The 27,195-nt window shown below is 42.6% G+C and overlaps 2 protein-coding genes across 2 annotated transcripts; one reads left to right on the top strand and one right to left on the bottom strand.

Moving 5' to 3' along the window:
* Positions 1-797: 797 nt before the first annotated feature.
* LOC126815356 (mucin-2) lies at positions 798-18,368 on the top strand (the record flags this gene model as incomplete). The annotated part of the gene is made up of 9 exons (XM_056099978.1): positions 798-1,599; positions 2,462-2,638; positions 3,976-6,108; positions 6,876-8,594; positions 9,477-9,687; positions 10,471-10,586; positions 10,849-10,986; positions 11,899-12,002; positions 18,111-18,368. Coding segments are annotated over 9 exons (5,580 nt in total), but the record flags the coding sequence as incomplete, so codon positions are not given.
* A 2,505-nt stretch (positions 18,369-20,873) lies between these two features.
* Positions 20,874-26,031, bottom strand: LOC126815938 (uncharacterized). The gene is made up of 2 exons (XM_050542061.2): positions 25,968-26,031; positions 20,874-22,614 (listed from the first exon to the last, which is right to left on the bottom strand). Exon 2 carries the CDS (start codon positions 22,547-22,549, stop codon positions 21,536-21,538), a length of 1,014 nt encoding a protein of 337 aa, XP_050398018.2. The 5' UTR covers positions 22,550-22,614; positions 25,968-26,031; the 3' UTR covers positions 20,874-21,535.
* Positions 26,032-27,195: the final 1,164 nt, after the last annotated feature.

Below are 27,195 nucleotides of genomic sequence, written 5' to 3'. Positions count from 1 at the left end.
AACAATAATAAAATAACCCTTATACTGTTTATTTTTTAGCTTTGTGTAGGTATTGTGAGTCGAACTGTGCTAGTGTACCGGGCTTTAATACACCTGAACCAACCACGCCAGAGCCTACCACACCTGAACCAACCACGCCAGAGGCTACCACACCTGAACCAACCACGCCAGAGCCAACAACACTAGAACCAACCACACCGGAACCAACTACTCCAGAACCAACCACACCGGAACCAACTACTCCAGAACCAACCACCCGGGAACCAACTACTCCAGAACCAACCACCCCGGAGACAACTACACCAGAACCAACCACGCCGGAACCAACTACTCCGGAGCCAACAACACCGGAACCAACAACACTGGAACCAACAACACTAGAAGCTACAACGCCGGAACCAACTACTCCAGAACCAACCACACCGGAACCAACTACTCCAGAACCAACCACACCGGAACCAACTACTCCAGAACCAACCACACCGGAACCAACTACTCCGGAGCCAACAACACTGGAACCAACAACACCGGAACCAACAACACTAGAAGCTACAACGCCGGAACCAACTACTCCAGAACCAACCACACCGGAACCAACTACTCCAGAACCAACCACACCGGAACCAACTACTCCAGAACCAACCACACCGGAACCAACTACTCCAGAACCAACCACACCGGAACCAACTACTCCAGAACCAACCACACCGGAACCAACTACTCCGGAGCCAACAACACCGGAACCAACAACACCGGAACCAACAACACTAGAAGCTACAACGCCGGAACCAACAACACTAGAAGCTACAACGCCGGAACCAACTACTCCAGAACCAACCACCCCGGAACCAACTACTCCAGAACCAACCACCCCGGAACCAACTACTCCAGAACCAACCACCCCGGAACCAACTACTCCAGAACCAACCACCCCGGAACCAACTACTCCAGAACCAACCACCCCGGAACCAACAACACTAGAAGCTACAACGCCGGAACCAACTACCCCAGAGCCAACTACATCAGAACCAACCACGCCGGAACCAACAACACTAGAAGCTACAACGCCGGAACCAACCACGCAGGAACCAACTACTTCGGAGCCAACCACACCGGAACCAACTACTCCAGAACCAACCACACCGGAACCAACTACTCCAGAACCAACCACACCGGAACCAACTACTCCGGAGCCAACAACACCGGAACCAACAACACTAGAAGCTACAACGCCGGAACCAACTACTCCAGAACCAACCACCCCGGAACCAACTACTCCAGAACCAACCACCCCGGAACCAACAACACTAGAAGCTACAACGCCGGAACTAACTACCCCAGAGCCAACTACATCAGAACCAACCACGCCGGAACCAACAACACTAGAAGCTACAACGCCGGAACCAACCACGCCGGAACCAACTACTTGGGAGCCAACCACACCAGAACCAACCACTCCAGAGCCAACTACGCCAGAACCTACCACGCCGGAACCAACCACACCGGAGCCAACCACACCGGAACCAACTACTCCAGAGCCAACTACCCAAGCAATTGAGCAGTTTGATGATCCAGAACAACAGCGGTGCGCGGTCTTGGGTAAGTGATATATTTATATCGTTATAAATAATCTCGAAAAGTTCATCTTCTACACACATGAAAGGAGCTAAATCGCTAATATTTGGAGCCTAGAAATTGACACAAATGGGTTGAAACGCATATAATAATGTAATATGAATGTATATAAACTGATTTACATTCAATCGTTTCCGTTTTTACTCTAATTTCAAATCACGTTATGTTTGGCGAAATACGCCAGAAGTCTCAATCGAATGGCAATCTCTACTAATAGTATTTATTGCGCATGCTCTCCAGATAAGAATATGACTTGTGGAATATGTCTAGCCTCGTTCTTCGAGTCCCGTGTTACAAATGGTGCTGAAACGCATTCGTGAAATGAAAAAAAAATGAAATGAAATGGGGTTTAAAGACCTACCGGACTGGGCTACACGATTCGTGTACCAATGGTAAAATGTTTATTTTGTCTTAAATATTCGATATCATAAGACGGGCATACATCATACAGTGTGCTATGAGGGAAATTATGCCCTGACAGCGCGCTACGACCTTCTCTTATATCGCATTCGAACTGCCAAGTGATCTTTTACGTGCACGCCAAATTGTACACGGGATCTCGGTTTTTCGTCCCATCCGAACGACTAGACAACTGTCCTTGTCGGGCCCTCCGTCCCGCACCACTGACAAGGGGAAACCACGCCGGAAAATCCCGATGAACCTTCTCGGCCAACACCGGAAGCGAACCCGCGACCGCCAGGCTACCGAGTCAGCGTCTTACCCACTTGGTCACCGTGGTTCCCAAAGTGGTTTCGATTTTTTCCAAAACCATATAGTATGTAATACTAACATAGTTTTTCTTTTTCTTTCTTTTTTTTTTCTTTAGCTTCCGTTCCGGATATGTGTATGATTCCATCAGTAATGGATGGGTGTTGTGCGTGTCCAGATCTTTATCCAACTTTACCTAACTGCCCAACAACAACACCGCCGCCCACTACAACACCCATGCCTACTACAACTACAGCGCCGCCTACCACAACACCATCGTTTTGTCCTGTTTTTGGTGAGGTTCTATTTTCTTCTTCTATATATTTAGTCTCGGACACCCAGAAGACTAGGTTACAACATCGTTTTGTCCTCTTTTTGGCGAGGTTGTGTTTTCTGCTTCTATATATTTAATCTCGGACAACCAGAAGACTAGGTTAAGGCATCGTTTTGTCCTGTTTTTGGCGAGACTTGATTTTCTTCTTTTATATATGTTTAGTCTCGGACTCCCAGAAGACTAGGTTACGAATGTAAAGATTTATCTAAAGTCAAGGAAGAGTTGCGCCCCCTGTCGAAATAAATCCCACATAATAAATAAACATGAATCGTAACGACTAATTAAGATTAATCAATGAGGAGAGAAATTTTACAATAAAATTTTTAGGAGTGTTGGACATTGAACAGGCAATGCAAACAGATTTTTCGGAAATGGCAATTCTTAAATTAATTTCATGGGCGCCGACATCTTGTTTTAAGGCTATTTACCCCCCCCCCCTTATTATACTCTCTGGCTGATAAAAGTAGAGTGTGTGTACATGATAACTTAGCCAATGACCCATTTTTTCTGAAATATGAAAGACATTCCACATTATTCGTAGATATCTGTCTGAATGACGGAGATTATTATATATTCAGTTTTAGCTGTGAGCAATTTTGATACCTAAATCTCTATTTTTTGATACCTAGAAATGGACACGAATGTGTCTCAACGCATATAGTAATGTAGTATGAATGTATATAAACTGATTTACATTCAATCGTTTCTGTTTTTATTATAATTTCTAATCAGTTGTGTTCGGCGAAATGACAGTCTTTGGCGTCTGGGTATTCCAGTCTACACCGGTAGTATTCTCCTGTGAGATATGTTTAGTCTCTTTCATCGAGACGCTTTATTACAAATGACGCTCGAAAGCATTCTTGCGCGCGATTCGTGTTCCAATTTTAAAATTTTCATTTTGTCTTAAATATTGGATTTCACGAGCCCATGTTTGTTTGTTTGGCGTTATTTCGATGAACGTAGGAAAAGAAATTAAGCTCTGTGCGAACTGGAGAGAGTCTGGACACGTGCTTGGTCGTATATTTCATTTTACTTATATACCAGAATTTAATGACCCTGTCTGTCACGCGTCAACGATAGGTCTGCCTTAATCAATTGGATGCATGAATTCTCCTTGAAATTAACGATTTAGCAATCGTGCCAGACATGATTAGCTATCTCTGCATTCGTCTTTACCTGCAGACATTCATCGTGAGATGGGTCTAGACAATAGTGAACAGTTGCTTAGTAAATTATTTTAAGAAAATTGTATATTTTAGTGGAAAGTAAATAATGTAGTTCATTTGATCTATTAACAGAGCAATACAAGGATGCGATGTGCGTTGGTACACTACTTGATGCTTGTTGTGAATGTCCGAATCTGGTTGATGGCTTAAACTGTCAACCTGAAACAACAGCATCTGCGACTACTCCACTAGCAACAACAGCAGCAGCTACAACTCTAGCAGAAACTACTTCAGAAGCTACAACACTGGCAGCAACAACTGTAGCTGATACAACACCCGCTGACACAACACCAGCAGCAACAACAGCAGCCACAACTACTCCAGCAGCAACAACGCCAGTCGCAACTACTCTACCAGCTACTTCTCCTGCAGCTACAACGCCAGCAGAAGCAGAACCACCAACTACTGTAGTAACTACAGTACCCACAGTTCCAACTACTCCAGCTGCATCAACACCGGCAGAAACTACTCCAGCAGCTACACCCGATGCTATAACACCAGCAACAACAACGCCAGCAGAAACCACTGCAGGTGATACAACACCCGATGCTACAACACCAGTAACAACAACACCAGCAGAAACTACCCCATCAGCCACAACTTTAGCAGAAACTACTCCAGCAGCTACAACTGTAGCTGATACAACACCCGCTGACACAACACCAGCAGCAACAACAGCAGCCACAACTACTCCAGCAGCAACAACGCCAGTCGCAACTACTCTACCAGCTACTTCTCCTGCAGCTACAACGCCAGCAGAAGCAGAACCACCGACTACTGTAGTAACTACAGTACCCACAGTTCCAACTACTCCAGCTGCATCAACACCGGCAGAAACTACTCCAGCAGCTACAACACTAGCAGCAACAACTGCAGCTGATACAACACCCGCTGCTACAACTTCAGCAGCAACAACGCCAGCTGAAACCACTGCAGCTGATACAACACCAGCTGAAACCACTGCAGCTGATACAACACCAGCGGAAACCACTGCAGCTGATACAACACTAGCAGCAACAACTGCAGCTGAAACAACACCCGCTGCTACAACACCAGCAGCAACAACGCCAACAGAAACAACGCCAGCAGAAACAACTCTAACTGATACAACACTAGCAGCGACAACTGCAGCTGATACAACATCCGCTGCTACAACACCGGTAGGAACAACGCAAGCAGCAACCACCCCCGCAGCTACAACACTAGCAGAAACTACTCCAGCAGCCACAACACTGGTACCAACGACACCAGCCGCAACTACTCCAGTAGCAACAACGACAGTTGCGACTACTCTACCAGCTACTTCTCCTGCAGCTACAACACCAGCAGAAGCAGAACCACCGACTACTGTAGTAACTACGGTACCCACAGTTCCAACTACTCCAGCTGATACAACACCGACAGAAACTACTCCAGCAGCTACAACACTAGCAGCAACAACTGCAGCTGATACAACACCCGCTGCTACAACGCCAGCAGCAACAACGCCAGCAGAAACCACTGTAGCTGATACAACACCGGCAGAAACTACCCCAGCAGCTACAACACTAGCAGCAACAACTGCAGCTGATACAACACCCGCTGCTACAACGCCAGCAGAAACAACTGTAGCTGATACAACACTAGCACCGACAACTGCAGCTGATACAACATCCGCTGCTACAACACCGGTAGGAATAACGCCAGCAGCAACCACCCCCGCAGCTACAACACTAGCAGAAACTACTCCAGCAGGCACAACACTGGTACCAACAACACCAGCCGCAACTACTCTACCAGCTACTTCTCCTGCAGCTACAACGCCAGCAGAAGCAGAACCACCGACTACTGTAGTAACTACGGTACCAACAGTTCCAACTACTCCAGCTGCATCAACACCGGCAGAAACTACTCCAGTAGCTACACCCGATGCTATAACACCAGCAACAACAACGCCAGCAGAAACCACTGCAGGTGATACAACACCCGATGCTACAACACCAGCAACAACAACACCAGCAGAAACTACCCCATCAGCCACAACTTTAGCAGAAACTACTCCAGCAGCTACAACATTAGCAGAAACAACACCAGCAGAAACCACTGCAGCTGATACAACACCTGCAGCAACAACTACTCCAGCAGCTACGACACCCGCCGCAACTACTACAGCAGCTACAATACCACCAACTCTCCCTGTAGTAAATACTTTATGCGAAGGACTGGGTAAGCAATATGGAAAAAAGTAAATCAGAATCAATCGATTGATTCGCCCTGCACGAATTTATGGGAATCGATTGCCCTTTAGGGACGCTGATACTGCAGTGTAACATGACTCGTTAAATTCAACCAGAACACGTTCTAGTTGCAAATGTGGCTTCTTTTTAATGGCCGAAAACATAAACTACAGACCTGGTCTCCGCCGCTACTGATGTCATCCCCGTCTTTCATTTACATTTATATTTTGAGGTAAAGGCGTCTAATCTGTCGTATGGGACGACACCCCCCCCCCCCCGTGTACTCGTTGACTTACACATAAAAGTTACTGTGGCATTAGAAACCCGATTAAGTGTAGAAGAAAACGCCGGTATCCCTGCAAAATTTCCGTCATTCGCCCACTTGGTGCAGAACAGAAGGAAGTTTCAACCCATTTCAAATCATCTAGTATTTCTAAATATTCAATTTTTAAGGGAAGGGGAGGGGGGTCTACTTAAAAGTATATGACGACGTTATTTTCTATTAATGCAATACAAAATAATATATTTTCATGAATACCCAGATATGGCAGCGGTAACGGAAATCACTATGTAATTTATTATCTGTGATACATTTTGGTGTGCTGTTGCCGTTGATGCATATAGCACTGTTGATTTTGAATATTCCATTAGGCAAACAAGAACTGCGACAAAAATAACATCCTTGTTGAAAGATGGGCAGTCCGCCAGTATTCATATCATTTATGTACAATTTATATTTTTCATATGTGGGTTCAGCTGTATACCCAGAAGTTTTATGTGCTAATGAAGACATTAAAGTGGAATGCTGTAAATGTCCTGATCTGATGGACTTGCCCGAAGTCGGCTGTACAGCCACAACACCCACAGGGACAGCAACAACGCCAGCTGCGGCTACAACAGAATTAGAAACAACACCGGCAGAAACTACTCCAGCTGATACAACACCAGCAGCAACAACACCAGCAGAAACTACTCCATCAGCCACAACTCTAGCAGAAACTACTGCAGCAGCTACAACACCAGCAGCAACAACACCAGCAGAAACCTCTGCAGCTGATACAACACCTGCATCTGATACAACACCTGCAGAAACTACTCCAGCAGCTACAACACTAGCAGCAACAACTGCAGCTGAAACAACACCCGCTGCTACAACACCAGCAGCAACAACGCCAGCAGAAACCACTGTAGCTGATACAACACCAGCAGAAACTACTCCGGCAGCTACAACACTAGCAGCAACAACAGCAGCTGAAACAACACCCGCTGCTACAACACCAGCAGCAACAACGCCAGCTGAAACCACTGCAGCTGATACAACACCAGCTGAAACCACTGCAGCTGATACAACACCAGCGGAAACCACCGCAGCTGATACAACACTAGCAGCAACAACTGCAGCTGAAACCACTGCAGCTGATACAACACCAGCGGAAACCACTGCAGCTGATACAACACCAGCGGAAACCACTGCAGCTGATACAACACTAGCAGCAACAACTGCAGCTGAAACAACACCCGCTGCTACAACACCAGCAGCAACAACTCCAGCTGAAACCACCGCAGCTGATACAACACCAGCGGAAACTACTCTAGCAGAAACTACTCCAGCAGCCACAACTCTAGCAGCAACAACAGCAGCTGATACAACACCAGCAGCAACAACGCCAGCAGAAACAACTGCAGCTGAAACAACACCCGCTGCTACAACAGCAGCAGCAACAACGTCAGCTGAAACCACTGCAGCTGATACAACACCAGCGGAAACCACTGCAGCTGATACAACACTAGCAGCAACAACTGCAGCTGAAACAACACCCGCTGCTACAACACCAGCAGCAACAACTCCAGCTGAAACCACCGCAGCTGATACAACACCAGCGGAAACTACTCTAGCAGAAACTACTCCAGCAGCCACAACTCTAGCAGCAACAACAGCAGCTGATACAACACCAGCAGCAACAACGCCAGCAGAAACAACTGCAGCTGAAACAACACCCGCTGCTACAACAGCAGCAGCAACAACGTCAGCTGAAACCACTGCAGCTGATACAACACCAGCGGAAACCACTGCAGCTGATACAACACTAGCAGCAACAACTGCAGCTGAAACAACACCTGCTGCTACAACACCAGCAGCAACAACTCCAGCCGAAACCACCGCAGCTGATACAACACCAGCGGAAACTACTCCAGCAGAAACTACTCCAGCAGCCACAACTCTAGCAGCAACAACAGCAGCTGATACAACACCAGCAGCAACAACGCCAGCAGAAACCACTGCAGCTGATACAACACCAGCAGCAACAACCCCAGCAGAAACCACTGCAGCTGATACAACACCAGCAGAAACTACCCCATCAGCCACAACTTTAGCAGAAACTACTCCTGCCGCTACAACACCAGCAGAAACTACTCCGGCCGCCACAACTGCAGCCGATACAACACCAGCTGCTACAACGCCTGTTCCTAATAGTAAGTGGGCGTGGTATTTTTCATAATATTTCGTCATTATAAGAGTTGAGACATGAGACTAACAAATGGCACCTGATAACACTTTTCAGTCAAAGATTTAAAAATGTTAAAGATACGTTATGTAAGAGCTAATATTCCTATTGCATGTCTTTATTTTGGCTCCCGGTGTTCTATAAATTATTTTAGACATTTATGAACATGACAAGTCCGTAATTTACTCTTTAGACCATAAGATGACCGAGATTAATAGATTAGAACGACCGCTAGATTTAAAACTTTAACGATATAATTGATAATCGAGACTTAGTCTCGTTTGTCCATGCCGTCGTTACGATAATAAATAATCTACACTACATCTTCAATTACCCATAACTTCGCTCAGAATAAAGTAATTTGAATGAAATTTTCAATATATTCATTTTCCATTATCTATTATAATCAAGAAAGGCCAGTTCTTTATCTAAATAGTATATAATGCTTCACATTTATATTTAAAGTTTACAGAAGGGAAAATCCAATTTATGCCATTGTGGTGCTTATTTCATTTCGCCATTTTGTTGATCACGTGATGAATAAATTAACAGTCACGTGTTAAGTGTAATAGCTATCAGTTCCAAGTCAACATGAGCACTCAGTTGTCCTCAGTTGCTGATATGATCGACATAAGAACACTTGCAACTGACTGGAGCTATTTCCTTTGCGTTGCAAAGTCGACATAAGCCCCGCTTTAAAGAAGGGAAAATTCAGTTCATTGTCATCCTCGGTTTCCCCAGTGGTCTCATTCCGTTCTACTCCACTGGGGAAATTCAGGAGGGTTCATTGTAGGTATTTATATTCGATATCTCTCTATATATTTTCCAAACATCATTTTTCTATTTTCAGAATGTAAATACTCCGAATACGTAACTACCATTACCAAGAGAATAATTTCTGGTCAATCAACATTTCATAATACATATCCTGGTATCGTTAGCTTTCAATCGGATGTATACACGGCATCTTTTGCTCCTATCAAAAGAACCATGTGCTCTGGAATCATTCTTGATGAAACGCACATTTTAACCACCAAATTTTGTTACGAGTTCGTAGATGCGTAAGTTAACCAATATACCTATATTACTTGATGGTCGTAATGGCCGAATGGTCTAACGCGTGAGCTTTAGATCATAAGGTCTGTCATTGATGGTTTCGATTTCCAGCTTGTACGTGACAAGAAATCGTGTCGCCTGTCCAACCTCGTAATGTTCAGGTTTCATCCCCTATACGCAGTCCATTTATTGAAATAAAATTGATCCATTTATTAGAAAGAGAGAGAGAGAGAGAGAGAGAGAGAGAGAGAGAGATAATAATAATAATTTATTTTCAATGCATGTTAGGCCACAGACCCATAGTACACTCGATATATGTTAGCTCATGATATAATTCATATTGATAATCGACAATCTTAAAATATATAAATAAATATAATTCATTTTCAATATACATGTACAGTCCATTTCATACAATTCATTTGTACAATTTCATTTATTCACCTTTTCAAGATCCACTTATGTTAGTCCATATGTTAAACCTATCTCTCTCCCCCGCTTTAGATCATAAGGTCTGTGATTGAGTCAAGCGACGTGACAAGGAGTAAGATCGTGTGTTTAACCTCGTGGGTTTTCTCCTGCCCACCAGTTTCCTCTTACTACCAAACACTGCCAAAGACACCCAAATAAATTTGAACTGCATGTTAGTCCCGATATGACCTAGTCTCTCTCTCGCTCTCACACACACTCACACACACTCTCTCTCTCTCTCATTGGAATGTCCGCCGACGGACACTGATTTGGGAACTTTTTAAACTTTTTCTATACACATAGTTTATATATTTCAGGATGGCCGGTTTTTACCCTACAGAAGCAGTAATATCAGAAACTGATACTAGCAGTACAAGTGGAGATGAACAGAAGATTCTATTAACTTCCCCAATTCCAAACGACACCACTGGGGGTGAGTAGATGAGTAGAGATGAAAATGAATTGAAATGGGGTTTAACGTCCTACTGTTCTGCTTCGAACTGGGCTAGTGAAGATGAGTATACGCTATACAGTGTGCTTTGAGGGAAATTTTGCCCGGACAGCGGCGCCACGGTCTACTCATATTTCGTTAAACCCCATTTCTCTCTCTCTCTCCCTATCTCTCATCTCTCTTTACCGCCATGTGTGGCGGCATTGTCCGATCTGTTGTGTTGTACTATAAATATCTGTTTCAGATTTGGTGGTCATGACGCTGGATACGCCAATTGACATCAACAGCGTGTCGTCAGCTCCGGCGTGTGTTATAAACGACAACATGGTGATTGATCAAGATTCGTGTCAAGTGCTTGGTTTTGGTAATATACATAATTCATGTAAGTAACGGTTATTCTTTCTTTTAAATAAAATCCCACCCGCTTTATTGAAAATATTCGAAACTAACTGGCGTATATTTTAATCTATTGTGTCTTTATTTAGCAGTGGGAGAAAACCAGAGGACTCGGAGAAAACACAGGCGACTCAACTCCTTGTCACGTATAACCCGGGCACCGAAACCACGCCAGTTGACTCAATGACAGAGCGCGTCACAGTTCTTTGATCTTCTTGTTATCATGTATTAGTTTCGTTTATGTTGTTATAAATTGTCCAATTACTTGCCTCATACCTTGGGTTGGGATGGCCTAGTGGTCCTGCTGGCCGGTCACCTGGTGTAAATTTATGTGGCTTGGGGATAGATTCGTCTTCTCAACCTCGTGGGTTTACTCCGGGTACTCCGGTTTCCTTGTTTGCGACTTCAACCTTGGTAAACACTAATACAAGAAGGCTGTGCACCTGTGAAACTGATGAGTTTGGTCTAGGGCCTTGGACATCTAAGGGACCATGAAAACTGATGAATTTGGCCTAGGGCCCACGTACATCTAGGGGACCACTAAAACTAATGACTTTGGTCTAGGGCCCACGGACATCCGAGGGACCACTGAACATCGAAATATTCGAACATTTTATATAAAATAAACCAACAATGCATTTAAGCCGAGTTTCCAAGGTCCGCCTGTTGATTATGAACTGTTTCCAAGGTACGCCATTTTAACTTTGTTCATTTATTGTTCCCAAGGTCCGCCTTGTTAACTTTGTTGATTATTAACTGTTAAAATGTGTTGGTTGTAAACTGTTTCTTTATCTTTGTTGATTATCACCTGTTTCCTAGAGTAGGTCCGGAAGTTTAAGTCGATCATTAACTATTCCCTAGATCTGACATTATAACTTTGCCCATTGTTCTCTTTCAGTTCCCTCAGTCGGTTTAAGAGCTGGAGATGTTGATTTAGATGTATATGGATCTTGTTCCATGGACACAGTTTGCGAAACAAGCGGCGGAAGTGTAGGATGCGAGGTATGTAGAATGTCGGGTGACAAAATGAAATGGGGTTTAACGTTCTCCGTTACTACTCCGACTAGGCTAATGAAGACGGGTATGAAACTTTGTCCGGGCAGCGGTACAACCGTCTACTCTTATTTCTAGTCTGTGTCGAGTGGACATTACCCCCCCCCCCCCCTCTCTCTCTCTCTCTCTCCCTCTCTGAAGCGTAGTGCCTCAAGATCATAAATGAATAGTCCAGGGAAAGAACGATCGAATCACATTTTTGTCTTTTCGCATAAAAGGCAAACAGACTTTTGGACGAGGATGCTTGACGCGAACAGAACAACGAGTGGGTTTAATTACAACTTCAAAATGATGTTTAATACCAATCATAATTACCAGTACAACAACTGACTTCCACTTTTCAACCAAATTAAGGTCAAATAAAGGGTACGATGGACGTATTTGTCCAGGATGTGACTCCGATCGTTTTTACCTGAAATTGATTGATCCACAGAAAGCTTATACACTGGGGTTCATTGAAAAAGTTACTAAGATCGTTCTTCCCCGGGGCTCTTCAAATATTAAACCCCATTTGATTGGACCTATAAAACACGTCAACAAGGGTTTTATAGGTGTTTTCCCGAATAGTGTTTCGCAGACGAAAAAATAATAAAACGAAATAGAATGAAATGGGGTTTAACGTCCTATTGTTCTGCTCCGACTGGGCTAATGAAGACGAGCATACGCCATACAGTGTGCTATGGGGGAGATTTTGCCTGGACAGCGGCACTATGGCCTATTCTTATATTAGTCTGGAGGCTCAGCCCTTGGGTTGGGGGGCCTTTGTCCATCAAATGGGCACAAAACCAGACCCAACTTTTCTAGAGTGGTATCAGTCCGCCGTTGGGGCGTTTTCGAGATATTCGGGGTCAAAGGTCAAATGAGTTCATTTGCACCGAAAGTGAATGTGCAGTCATTCTTGTATTATGAAAAGAAGTTGAAAATGATCGAAATAAAAATGTAAACTTGCTAAATACACCCTTTGTCTTAGTGACCCTGGAGGTCAAAAGGTGAAATTTACCGTTTTTGCATTAGGAAGATTTAAAGCAATCAAATGGCAACGTAAAATATAAAAATTAAAGCGAAACCTGTTCTAATTAATAATGGGAACATTTAAAATTAATCTTTAGGTGGTCTTAGCACCAAACTTTTACTTTGGAACGTCGTAAATGATCTTGCATTACAGAACCAAAACGCTTCGGAGCCTGTTTTAAAAATACATGTACGTAAAAACTGGGAACATTTAAAATTTATCTTTAGGTGGTCTTAGCACCGAACTTTTACTTTGGAACGTCGAAAATGATCTTGCATAACAGAACCAACACACTTTGAAACCTGTTTCAAAAATACGTAAAAACTGTCAAATCGAAATCTCTCCGATTTATTTTCACAACGATTGTTATACATAATGATACTAGTTATCTGAAAAACAATTGAATAGTTTCAGTGTTGGGCTCCAGTCTGCAGGCCGCGTGGATTTCCGAGAATCCCAGTCTAGGAAAACCGACGTTAATCTGTGACGGGAAAACACGCATCTGGCGACAAGATTAAAAGTTTGCAAACTTTTTATGAGTTTTTATGAATTTCGCCGGAACATGGACGCAGATAAAACCGACGAATGCATTGTACATAGTAGTTCACAGGATATATATACTATTCAAAAAAAGTAGGGGATATTTGATTTTGGGGGCATAATACTAAAATATGCAAATGACTACGAAAAAAGTCACTATAGAACCTAACAGAAGAAACATTTCCAGTTACATGTGACGCCCAAACGCACCAATAGCTACCGCATGGAATGCAGGTGAGGCTTGGGATCATCATGGGGGTCCAACCCAAGATTTGCACGACTCTAACTTTGAATGTTACAGTCATTGTGGCATTGAATTCCAGGGTGGAAACATCAGTTTAATTGTTTTAGTGACCAGAAAACAAATTTTGATATGCGTCGGCTTACCCAAAATGAAAGGTTACGTGCCCTTGGCATGCTACAGATCGGCACAACACAGGCGGTTGTGGCGCGGACGATGAATGTTTCTCAGTCTGTCATAAGCAGGCTATGGTCCAGATACCGTGATACACAATCTGTACAGGACAGGCCACGCTCAGGTCGACCAAGGGCGACAACTCAAGCCCAGGATCGATTTATCCGTACCTTGGCCTTGAGAAATCGTGTCATCACAGCAAATCAGATCAGCGCTCGTCTTCAAACAGACACTGGTGTGAGAGTGAGTGGCCAGACGATTCGGAATCGACTGCATAGGGGTCACCTTCGCGCCCGACGTCCTGGCGTGATCCCTTGTTTGAGAGATCATCACATTCAGGCAAGACGTCGTTGGTGTAGGGATCGTCAACACTGGGATAATCGACGCTGGAGCAATGTGATGTTTTCAGATGAGTCAAGGTTCACTGTTGATTTTTTGGACAGACGTAGGAGGGTGTGGCGTCGTCGAAACGAGCGCTTCCAAGACGTTAACGTCATCAGACATGATCGATTTGGGGGTGGTTCTGTTATGGTGTGGGGAGGCATCACTGTTGCTGGAAGAACGGCTTTACATGTTGTTGCAGGGCGTGTTACAGGCCAGTACTACCGGGACAACATCTTGGCAGTCCATGTTGTGCCGTTCACACGACGTCATGGCCGCCGTTTCATCTTCCAGGATGACAACGCAAGATGTCACAGGGCCAGGATCGTTACAGGTTACCTCCAACAACAGAACATCACCACATTACCTTGGCCAGCACTGAGTCCCGACCTCTCCCCCATCGAGCATGTCTGGGACATGCTTGGACAGAGGTTACGTCAACGTCAACAACGTACTGCCAATGTCCAAGAACTTGCTGCTGCGTTGCAACAGGAATGGGACAATCTGGACCAAAATGACCTTAGACGTCTCATTAGGAGTATGCCACGTCGGATCAATGCTTGTTTGGCAAACAGAGGAGGATTTACCCGTTACTGACTTGGTTGTGATGCTGTGGTAACTTTGCTGTTTGACCCCGGGTATCATTTTACCCTTATAATGGTCAGTCTGTGCCTTACTTAGTCTAACGATCATTTGGAATAAATCGATGAATGTGAACTTCATTTCATTTTGTCATTTGTTTCTTCGTCAGTTTCATTAGGTGACTTTAATAACACTTAAAAATCAAATATCCCCTACTTTTTATACGTCCACATTCATAATGTGAACGTATTATGCCGTCGCCCCTGTCTGTGTGTGTGTGTGTGTGTGTGTATGTATGTATGTGTGTGTGTGTGTGTGTGTGTCTGTGGTTCGCCTACAGGGCGCAATTCTTCATGGATTTTCTTCAAACTTGGTATACTTATTCCTTATACCCCAAGGAAGATCCCTATTGTTTTTGGTGCATGCCCGACCCCCCGGGGCAGAGCCACGCCCATTTCTAGTATTTGTTTGTTTGTCGTCTACAGGCCACATTTCTTAACTAATAATCTTGAAACTTTGCATACACATTCTTTGTACCCTAAGGAACATCCCTATCGTTTGGGGTGCATGCCCAACCCCCAGGGGCAGAGCCACGCCCATTTTCTTTTCGTGTGTCTTTGTGTCGCCTACAGGGCGCAATTCTTACTGGATTTTCTTCAAACTTGGTATACTTATTCCTTATACCCCAAGGAAGATCCCTATTGTTTTTGGTGCATGCCCGACCCCCAGGGGCAGAGCCACGCCCATTTCTAGTTATTCTTTAAGTGGCATTTAGCGATCAGGGAACAAATTAACAGAACACAGTTTTTATGGGATACAATCACTAGTTTATTCTAAAAGCACGACGTTTCCACAAGTATTCTCTTATCGTTATCAATCAAGCAGTCTGTGTGTGTGTGTGTGTGTATGTATGGGTGTGTGTGTGTGTGTGTGTGTGTGTGTGTGTGTCTGTGGTTCGCCTACAGGGCGCAATTCTTCATGGATTTTCTTCAAACTTGGTATACTTATTCCTTATACCCCAAGGAAGATCCCTATTGTTTTTGGTGCATGCCCGACCCCCCGGGGCAGAGCCACGCCCATTTCTAGTATTTGTTTGTTTGTCGTCTACAGGCCACATTTCTTAACTAATAATCTTGAAACTTTGCATACACATTCTTTGTACCCTAAGGAACATCCCTATCGTTTGGGGTGCATGCCCAACCCCCAGGGGCAGAGCCACGCCCATTTTCTTTTCGTGTGTCTTTGTGTCGCCTACAGGGCGCAATTCTTACTGGATTTTCTTCAAACTTGGTATACTTATTCCTTATACCCCAAGGAAGATCCCTATTGTTTTTGGTGCATGCCCGACCCCCAGGGGCAGAGCCACGCCCATTTCTAGTTATTCTTTAAGTGGCATTTAGCGATCAGGGAACAAATTAACAGAACACAGTTTTTATGGGATACAATCACTAGTTTATTCTAAAAGCACGACGTTTCCACAAGTATTCTCTTATCGTTATCAATCAAGCAAAAAAAAACAAAAAAAAAACGTCATGCTTTTAGAATAAAGACATCGATTGTTTTAAAATAAAAATTGTGTTCTGTTAATGTGAACGAAATGTTATACTGATAGCAGTCCTACAACCCAGTTTTATTTCACAGACCCTCAATGCAAACTGGACCATATCAAACAAAACAGGAATGTGGACGTATATTGCTGCGTTAGCGATGCTCTTGTTTTGAATAGTATATGTCGTATTGGTAATTGTTAGCGGGGAAAATTTTGGCAGGCTTTGTGACGCGGCCTGCAGGCTGGAGTCCAGCCATGGAACTATTTAATTGTTTTTTTCAGACAACTAGTATCATTATGTATAGCATTCGTTGTAAAACTAATTCGGAGAGATTTTGATTTAACAGTTTTTACGTATTTTTAAAACAGGCTCCGAAGCCTTTTGGTTCTGTTATGCAAGATCATTTACGACGTTCCAAAGTAAAAGTTTGGTGCTAAGACCACCTAAAGATAAATTTTAAAGTTTCGCTTTAGATTTTATATTTTACGCCGACATTTATTACTTTAAATCTTGCTAGTGCTAAAACGGAAAATGTGACCTTTTGACCTCCAGGGTCACTAAGACAAAAGGTGAATTTAGCAAGTTTACATTTTTATTGAAAGTGTTATTACTTTCGATCATTTTCACCTTCTTTTCATAATACAAGAATGACTGCGCATTCACTTTCGGTGCAAATGAACTCATTTGAATATCTCGAAAATGCCCCAACGGCGGACTAATTACCACTCGGCATCTTATTCTACGCAAAATTTTACTCTAGAAAAGTTTGGTCTGGTTTTGTGCCCATTTAATGGACCCCCCCTCCCCCTGCGCTCAGCCTCCGGTCTATATCAAATTCCAACTCTCAAGGGATCTCTTACTAGCTAACCAATGTATTCATGGGACCTCGAACTGTCCTTGTCAGCCCCCCGCCCCGTCCTGCATCACTGACAAGGGGAAACCACGCCAAAAAAACCGAATGAACTTACTCGGCCAATGCAGCGATTGAACACCCGACCTCCAGACTAGCAAGCCAGTGTCCTACCCACTGAGCCACCGTGGCTTGCGATGCCATCGAGATTTGATTATGGTCTGGATAAATTAATTAATGTCTAATTAATAATTAAGATAACATTTCAGGCCTAAAGAAAGACCTGCAATAGGCAGATTTAGCTCTTGCATAATGTATGTTTAAGGCCATGACTTTTGTACTGGAATGTTACCCATTTGAGTTGGGGGGTTGGATGGCCGAATGGTTAGCACGTGCGCGCTGTATCATAAGGCCTGTCATTGAGTTAACTGGCGTGGTATCGAATCCCCGGTTGTAGGTGACAAGGAGTAGGGTTGCCTGTCCAACCTCGTGTGTTTTCTCCGGGTCCTCCGGTTTCCTCCCACTGCTAAAGGCCCCTAAGCGCAAGCGAATTATTGAAATAAAATTAAACCATATGTTAGTCCCGAAATGGCCTAGTCCGTGTCGAGTGGACGTTAAACCTCATTTCTCTCTCTCTCTCTCTCTCTCTCTCTCTCTCTCTCTCCCATTTTGTGTTTTCTTTGCTGCTAAAGTTTCGAAATTCATTTTTGTGTTTTGTTATTTTTAGGGTGATGAGGGTGGATCAATCGTGTGCCTTGAGGCAAAAACTGGAGAATATGTAACTGTGGGGTTGATGTCTACAGAAGTTTGTGAAGAAACTCTTCCACAGCCAATTTTCAGTTTAATGCCCGGTCTGCAATACAATGATATCGCTAAGAGTTACCCTTATTATGACATCACAGCATAAAATTAACATAAATGAATACATATGTAACAGTATTTATCGCAACTTGTGATGTTAAAATATAAAACTATAATATGATATAAATATATATTCTTGCAGACAGACTTTTAGTTCGTTTTTTTCTTTTCTTTTTTTTCTTTTTTTTTGGGGGGGGGGGGGGGGTCGGGGGTCGGGGCGGGGTTGTTTGGGCTTCCCATGAACAGTAGTTGCCTTAACGTTACTGGAGTAATCTTCAAATCTTGACCGAAAAATATTCTCATATGAATCATTACGTTTACACGAAAATTACTATATCTGGATTAATGTTAAAGATACATTATGTAAGATTTAGATAAAGAGTTGGCCATTCTTGGTATAATAGTTCGAAAATAGATAATGTAAAACGAATAATTTGAAAATTTCATTCAAATTACTCTATTGCGAGCGAAGATATTAGCCTTTGAAGGTTTGACAAGACATGTGCAATAATTTCAACCACCGTACTGGTTGTTCGAAGCTAAGTCTCACTCCTCCATTTTTAGATTAAATCAAAATATGTCTGAACCGTTCTAACCTATTTAATATCGGAGAAATCCGATGCCATCGAGAGTTGATTATGGCCTGGATCAGTTAATTAATGTCTCATTAATAATTTAGAAAACATTTCAGGCCTAAAGAAAGACCTGCGATAGGCAAATTTAGCTCTTGCATAATGTATGTTTAATGCCAAATGGCTATATCTCGAATGTCAAATAGACGAGGTGTCATGTAATTATATCGACTATTGAACTCTTAGGGGCGTAGACAGGCTCCAGCATTAGGGCGAACGTGCATATAAAAAAGCGCCATGACAGGTACTAAATAATTTTCAAATCATTATAAATTTATATTTTGTTTTGAAAATCAAAACACAACGTTGGTAGAATAATGTAATACTTCCAGAAAGTTCTTCAAAGCAGGGCCTGATTCACCATGAGCATAGTAGGCCATTGGCCTAGTTACCACGGATATCTGTTGGTGGGGGTGGGGGGGACTGAAACTAACCTTGTTTCAAGTATACACCGGGTATTTCATTATAAGTATGGGGGCAGGGATTTTTTTTAGGAATTTTTGAGCGCTTGGCAGGAACTCGCTGTATAGTTATTGTCCCGTTAGGTTCTATCATAGCTAAACCTGTATAGTGGACTATGGTTTTTTTACGGCATAACTTTTACAACATAAGATTGAGTAGCGCTAGTGTGCGCCTATTAGTATGGTGGCTGTTAGCGGCCATTCAAGTGAATCTAAGTCGTCGCCTTGTGAAGAAGTCGACAAGTCGACAAAATCAACCCGCCAACACGACAAAATAACCCGACGATCGTCGCCTTCATTTCGTCGACTTGTCGGGTCAATTCTGTCGACTTGTCGACTTGTCGCCTTCGACTTATTCACAACCCGACAAGTCGACAAAATACAATCATTTCGACATGTCGTGCGGCGACTTGTCGCCTCGGAAGTCAAACTCGAGCTTGCGCATTTGCTGATTGGATAACTTGCATGAGCACAGATTAACTGTTTTTTGTCGACTTGTCGGTTTGTGAAAAGTCGACAGAAATGACCCGACAAGTCGACGAAATGAAGGCGAAGATCGTCGGGTTATTTTGTCGTGTTGGCGGGTTGATTTTGTCGACTTGTCGCCTTCTTCATAAGGCGACGATTTAGATGACATTTTAATGGCCGCTAACAGCCACCATATATTAGGAACCCACAAAATTAAAACCTTGACACTGGATTGTTTTATAATTATGGATTGCAGGGGCGTGTCCAGAATAATGGTCGGGAGACTAAAAGCTAAGAACCATTGCAGATTTCGTCATAAGTTACGGTATGTAAATAGGGTTAGAGTACGTGATTGTTGACGAGATCGTGCCATAACCCTAATAACATCTCAATACTTATAACGAAATCTGCAGTGGGCTTTACCTTTTAGAACTAATAATCAAGATTGGTATGGTGATTTCTTCCCCCCCCCCCCCCATTTAAAAAAAATAATCCTTGCAACTGAGGCCATTTTTGAAGGGAATTTGCTCTTTTAAAGACTCTTTCCTGGGTCCCTCCTGTATAGTGTATAGGCTCCGCATGAGCGGTGGTGGTGGGGGGAGGGTCAGACCCCAGGACCCCACACGCCCACCCTAGGATACTCGCCTGGATTGGCTTTCCAACAAAGAGTAAACGAAATATAAAATGTTTACACTGGTGACAACTAGTAGGTCCTGGAAATAGATCGATCTATGCGCTCAAGTGGGCGGGGGGGGGGGGGAATGGTATCATAAGGCCTGTCATTGAGTCAACTGGCATGGTTTCGGTTGTACAGGACAAGGAGTAGGGTTGCCTGTCCAACATCGTGGGTTTTCTCTGGGTCCTCCGGTTTCGTCCCACTGCTTAAGATCCCTACGCGCAAGCGAATTATTGAAATAAAATTGAACCATGTGTTAGTCACGAAATGACTTTTGCTCCTGCACGTACAAAAGTTTACCCTGGTTTCTTGCGGTTGGTCTGCGAGCTACCAAACCTTACGACCCGTGCGTTTCAAAACACGTACGGCTGTTTCTGAGCTAGGCTTAAGATACGATAGTATTGACAAGGCCCATCTACGCTTGGTATAAAATCTAACTAATTGAACACTATGTTTTAGCTTCAGAAGAAGCTTAGATTTTTTATGTAACACTAAAAATCATAGTCACGGTCACCCAGAACCCCCTAGTCTTCAACGTACGGGGGGGGGGGGGGGGGTCTGGGACCGTGGTCAATATTTGATGAAAAGTTCCATTGCCCATGCGTAACCGGGAGGTTTTTTTTAATGTGGTTCATTATCCAGTATTTTTCGCCAAGTCAAGTAAGAGTTGAGCCCCTTCACGTCATAAATCCCACATTTCTTGCATTATTATAAACAAACATGAATCGTGATGACGAATTATGGTTAATTAAAAAAAACAGATATAATGGTCCATGAAGAATGAAATTTTAAAATAAAAAAAAAAATAAGTGTGTTGGATATTGAACTGACAATGCAATCAAATGGATTTTCTGGAATGGCATTCTTAAATTAATTTCATGGGCGTCGACATCTTAGTTTTGGACTAGTTACCTCCCTTAGATTGTGTTTATAATAATGTGAAAGACCTGATAATCTAGCTAATGACCTATTATTCTCAATTGTTGACAAAGCATCTAGACTAATATTCGTAGAATATTTGTCTGGGTGATAGAGACTATCAAAATGTGGGTTTTTACAATTTGAAAAATGGCGACTGCAACGCCTGTTTTACTGTTAGTCTTTTCTTTGGTATTTTTTCGAGGCAACACCTTATAAGATTAATCATGCTTTCAAATTCAATTTTATCTACATCAGAAAAATCTAAAGTTTGTCTATAAATTGACAAATCTATGACTGCCAATTCGCCATTACCATATGGGTATTTCTGTGCCAAAAATAGATATATGATTATTCCCACACTCCACATGTCACAGGCCATTGGATCACAGAAGTCACACTGGATATACTCGGGTGGTAAAATCGACGGCGTAGTGATACCCAGGGTTCGGATCTTACCGCATTCCGGAACTCGAACAGCACTTCCAAAATCACAAATTTTAACCAGGCCTTTCTTGTTTAACAATATATTTTCTACTTTCAAATCCATGTGCGCGATGCGTTTTACGCCATGTAAATAGTCCAGGCCCTCTAGTATCTGACATATTATACTTCTAGCATTTACATCTACTGAGTCCGATTGACTTATTACGTCATATACGTCGCCACCATCAACATATTCCAGCATCATAACCCCATGACCACCCACGTGAAAGAACTCCAGACACTGAATAACGTTCACGTGATTAATAGCACTTAAAATATCGACTTCGGACATCCACGAGATTCGTTCTTGGGAACACTGATTGGAAATAGATCTCTTGGAAACCTTAGCGACGACGACATCAGAACGACTATCTTTGTCGTCACTTCCGGTAGAAGATGGCGGATCGGGGTCACATTTGGACACTTTATAGACAAAGGCACAGCCCCCTTCTCCTATCTGCTGAGGAGAATGATAACCATGGCGATTGAGACTACCGGATAATGAAAAGTCGCTTCGTAACTTTAGTAACTTAGGTTTTTTCCGGACTTTGCGAATCACACCTAACGTAGCAATCTGTGTTCTAATGTACTCCAACGCATCACGTGGTTTATTCTTTTCATCTTTAGAATGGCCGTTTTCCTTTTTACTGCTGTGCAACATCATGAAAACAATCTAAGGTCTGTTCGTCTTCATCTTTTACTTCTCGCATTTTAACATGTTCTGTAAATCTAAAAAGTAAAACCAAGTACTACAAATTAATTCCTAATAATCTTTGATAGTAAATAGTAAATGGATAGAGCAATAAACATATAATACATAGGCCTACATATGATATGATAGTCGTTTTAAGTTAATTACCGTTGTCTAAACATACTATGGGATATCATGCAAGTTGTAGTCTAGTTGCTATTGCATTCTGTCGGTAGTCTTGTATCCATCATTATTGCTTAAACATACATTGTATGCAAGAGCTAAATCTGTCTATTAGGCCTGAAATGTTATCTAAATTATTAATTAGACATTAATTAACCTATCCAGACCATAATCAACTCTAGATGGCATCGCTAGCCTGCGATCTTTAGTGGATCATGAGCCGATTTACTGTATAACTTTCCTTCACGATATAACGATTAAATGGATAATAGAGACTATGCTGTTTATCGTACTGACTTTAGTAATGATAATGGAGGCTAGGCGGAAATTTCAATCGCTTAGTTCTCGGTTCACAGTGGATCAATTTGAATGGAATTTCCAGCAAATTGCCTTTACATTATCTAGTTTTAAACTATTATAGTGAGAACTGCCAAGTCGTTATCGAATCTCCCATAATGTATCAGCTTATGGAGTGTTTGTGTCTCAACTAATTCGTTACGCGAGAGCTTGTTCATTTTATTCTGATCTTTTAAGTAGATCGAGGCATTTGTCATCTAAGCTTCAACTACAGGGATACTTGCGAACTAAACTTATTAAAACCTTTAAAATGTTTTATGGGCGTCATATTGACTTGATTGGTAAATATAACATGTCTCTCTCGGCTATTATTCTAGATATATTTAATTGACGCGTATACAATCTCCCTGATAATGTTTGTCTACTACATCGTGAACACTGTTCATCAGGTGCATTTTGCATACCGATAGTCCATTGTCCAATCACACTATTTTACCGAGATTTCGCCAAATAGTTTGGATGCAGCTATGGCGGGTGTGGCGCCAGGCAGGGTAAGCTTACTCTTCCGGACACCTGTTACCACTGTTTGTCGTGTATTTTGTACACGGTGAACAGTCCATATGCTGATTACACTATTTTGCCTTATTACACTATTTTGCCTATACCTTTTTTTGGGACTTCGAATTTTGTCTAATGGTTTGGATTGTTCGTACTTGGTTTTATTTTATCTTTAACTTTACGATCTTGTTGTTGTCCTGTACGGCCTCATGAATTGTTGTTATATATTGACCTCGTAATTTTTGTATTATAAAATCGCTGTCGTGAGAAGAGAGGGCTGGTCATCTACTCTCTGTCATAATAAAAACAAATTAACTAGTCAGCTGGACCTCCTGTTTTAATTTGTATTTTTTATTATGACAAAGAAATAAGATGACCCGCCCTCTCTTCTCGCGACAGCGATTTTATAAATGTGTATTAATGTAACTTTTTGATTTACAAGGACTTTTAACAATTTTTCAACTCTTTAGGTAAGTATAAATAATTTAATTAAATCAACCTGTCTATAATATCATATTTACTGTATTAGACGTTAAATCTGTAATAAACAACAACACCATGTATTAGCTTGATAGCGTTGAGAGAATACTTTTCGAAACGTTGCCCAAATAAATTAATAGCTGTTATCTTTATGTGAAATAAATAGGGGTTTAATCAGGGCCAAATTACTTGTGATTATTTGCAGTCGTAATATGTAGGCTATAATTTATAAAACACGAGTTGAGATTAATTTGCTACGTTTGCCTGAGGGTAAATCATCAATAACCTATATAATATACTAAAGAGAGAGAGAGAGGGACAGAGAAATCATTTCTTGTACATTTCGGGACTAACATATGAGTCTTTAGCATTGGAAGAAACCGAAGGACCCTGAGAAACCCACGAAGTTGGACAGGTGACCCTATACTCCTTGTCTCGTGATAGCTATAGGAATCGGAATCACGACACTTGACTCAGTGACAGACCCTATCATCTAAAGCTCGCGTGTTAAACCATGCTGCCACCCAATCCTCCTATTTGCTCTAAAGACCACCCTTCAAAAGCATACCGAGTCATGCACGACACTCGTCTATATAAATATATGAGCGGTTGCGGCTTGCCACAATAGAAGGGTTGGCTCGGTTTCTCTCTGCTTCTCTGTTTTGTTAAATCTGATTAAAACACAATTCCTATTTCGTTTCGTTTTTTATAGTTCAAAATTTCGTTTTACTTGTCGTTGCTACACTAGGATCTGGAAAAGTTGTTATATTACTGGCGTTCTGGTTGAAGTGAGGGATTAGCCAATGAAACGGTCTGTTACGGCGAATTATTGAAATAAAATTAAACCATATGTTAGTCCCGAAATGACCTAGTTTGTGTCGAGTGGACGTTAAACCCCATTTCTCTCTCTCTCTCTGTCTTTCTCGTGTATAAATATGTGAGCGGTTGCTCTCTGTGTCTCTGGTTTGTTAAAACCCATTGTGTAGCTATACATGTTAACCCTGCACTTGCACTCGCGCATTTCTGTATCCAGTTTTTGGTAGCTAGCAATATTGTACAGCAATTAAATTTCTCCCTTGTCTATAGGTAATAGTAAGTTTTTGTCATCGTTCATGGCGGTGGCGGATTGGGTAGCTCTAGAACCTTGTACCAACTGGTTTCCTTGGGATCCCATCGCGGTTAAGAATAAGTCACATCTGGGGCGGATCCAGGAATTTGTGCACGAGGAGGCTCCTGTTAAGAAAATCTGACAGTTGACAATGCATGATGCCATCATCGTCTCTAAATTACCTAGTCATAAATACTCATTGAACTTTTTAAAGATAGAAATCGAACACCCGTTTGACGTCAATTTGTATAACGAATTAATAGGATCACATTGTGATTCAATTTGGTGCAAAGCATTAATTGTGATATCACACATGTCTATATGATTATTTCGCGTTTTGAATGACAATCCCATCCCACCATCTGATGATACCGGATAAAGCACACGACCGTTACACTTTTCTCATAAATGGTTGTTTTACCAATTTTTTTTTAGCTGAGCAGGGTGGGGTTTGCCCCCCCCCCCCATCGGATACGCCCCTGGACATATGAGATAACAAAAACTAGTTTGATTCACCTTTCCCATACCACACGCACAGATCGCTTTTCTCCTCGGATGCGTCGATAAATTTTAGTACCCCTCAATGGGCCCTCGTGCCACGTCCGACGGTCCGAAGACCAGCCCCACCCCAACCCCACTGTATATGTGAAGTTAAAGCGAAACATAATAAAAACAAGTCATATTATAATATACTGTAACGCTGTGTACAGTCTATACAGTAACACCCACCCTCGAATTATTGAAATAAAAATGTTACGTACTAACCTCTCAAAGCTTTGAAAAATTATGATCTCAACATACTCAAGTCAACAAATTCTACACAGCCAGATGAAACAATATACAATAAATATACTTCTATCACAGTGGGTGTTTAGTCGATGAAATAATGAAAATTACCTCTAATTGCCATAGTGACCTTTATGTTTTAGTTTATTGCCTTAAAGCATGTTAAAGAGACGCGTGTGGTTTGAATTTCTAAAATCAATTTTGTATTTTTAATGAATGAAATGTGGTTTAATGTGCTGTTTTTCTGCTCTAGTCGGGATAATGAAGGCGTGGAATCAAATTTAGTACTTGAGAGAGATAGAGGCCGGGTGAGAGAGAGAGAGAGAGAGAGATAGAGGCCGGGTGAGAGAGAGAGAGAGAGAGAGAGGGAGATTTGGGTAAAGATGGTTGCCAAAATGAAATGAAATGGGGTTTAACGTCCTACTGTTCTGCTCCTATACTGGGCTAATGAAGACGGGCATACGCCATACAGTGTGCTATGAGGGCAGCGGCACTATCGCCTACTCTTATATCGAATTCCAACTGCCAAGGGATCTTTTACGTGCATTCCAATGTATACACGGGACCTCGGTCTTTCGTCTCATCCGAAGGACTAGACAGCTGTCCTTGTCAGGCCCTCCGTTCTGCACCACTGACAAGGGAAAACCACGTCGGAACATCCCGATGAACTTTCTCGGCCAATGCAGGGATCGAACACGTGACCTCCAGGCTAGCAAAATGGTTGCCAAACGTATTTTTCATATTACTATTTGAGTTAAAGCCGATTTTGAGAGGGAGGGCGAAGAGGAGAGAGCGAAGATGAGAGGGTAGAGAGAGAAAGAGAGGGGAGGGGAGCTGGAGCGAAAGGGGGGGGGGGTAAAGATGGCTGCTAAATGTATTTTTCAAATTAGTATTTGACTTTTAGCCGCCGCTGATCCTCTCATTTGAGTGAGAGAGAGAGAGAGAGAGAGCGGGGGGGTGGTGATATCCCCTTGTCAGTGGTGCAGGACGGAGGGTCTGTTCAGATGGGACAAAAACCCGAGGTCCCATGTACTCGATGGCGTGCACGTAAAAGACCCTTAGAAGTTGGAATTCGATATAGGTGTAGGCCGCGGGTAGTGCCGCTATCCGGGCAAAATGCCCCCCCCCCCCGCATAGCATACTGTATGGCGCACGCACGTCTTCATTTACCGAGTCAATTCATGGGTTAATTTTCTTTATTACAAAA

Source organism: Patella vulgata, chromosome 3 (genome assembly GCF_932274485.2).
Source record: "Patella vulgata chromosome 3, xgPatVulg1.2, whole genome shotgun sequence".
NCBI classification, from domain to species: Eukaryota; Metazoa; Mollusca; class Gastropoda; family Patellidae; genus Patella; species Patella vulgata.
Note: the sequence above shows the minus strand (reverse complement) of the source record. Positions and strands in the feature narration are given on the sequence as shown.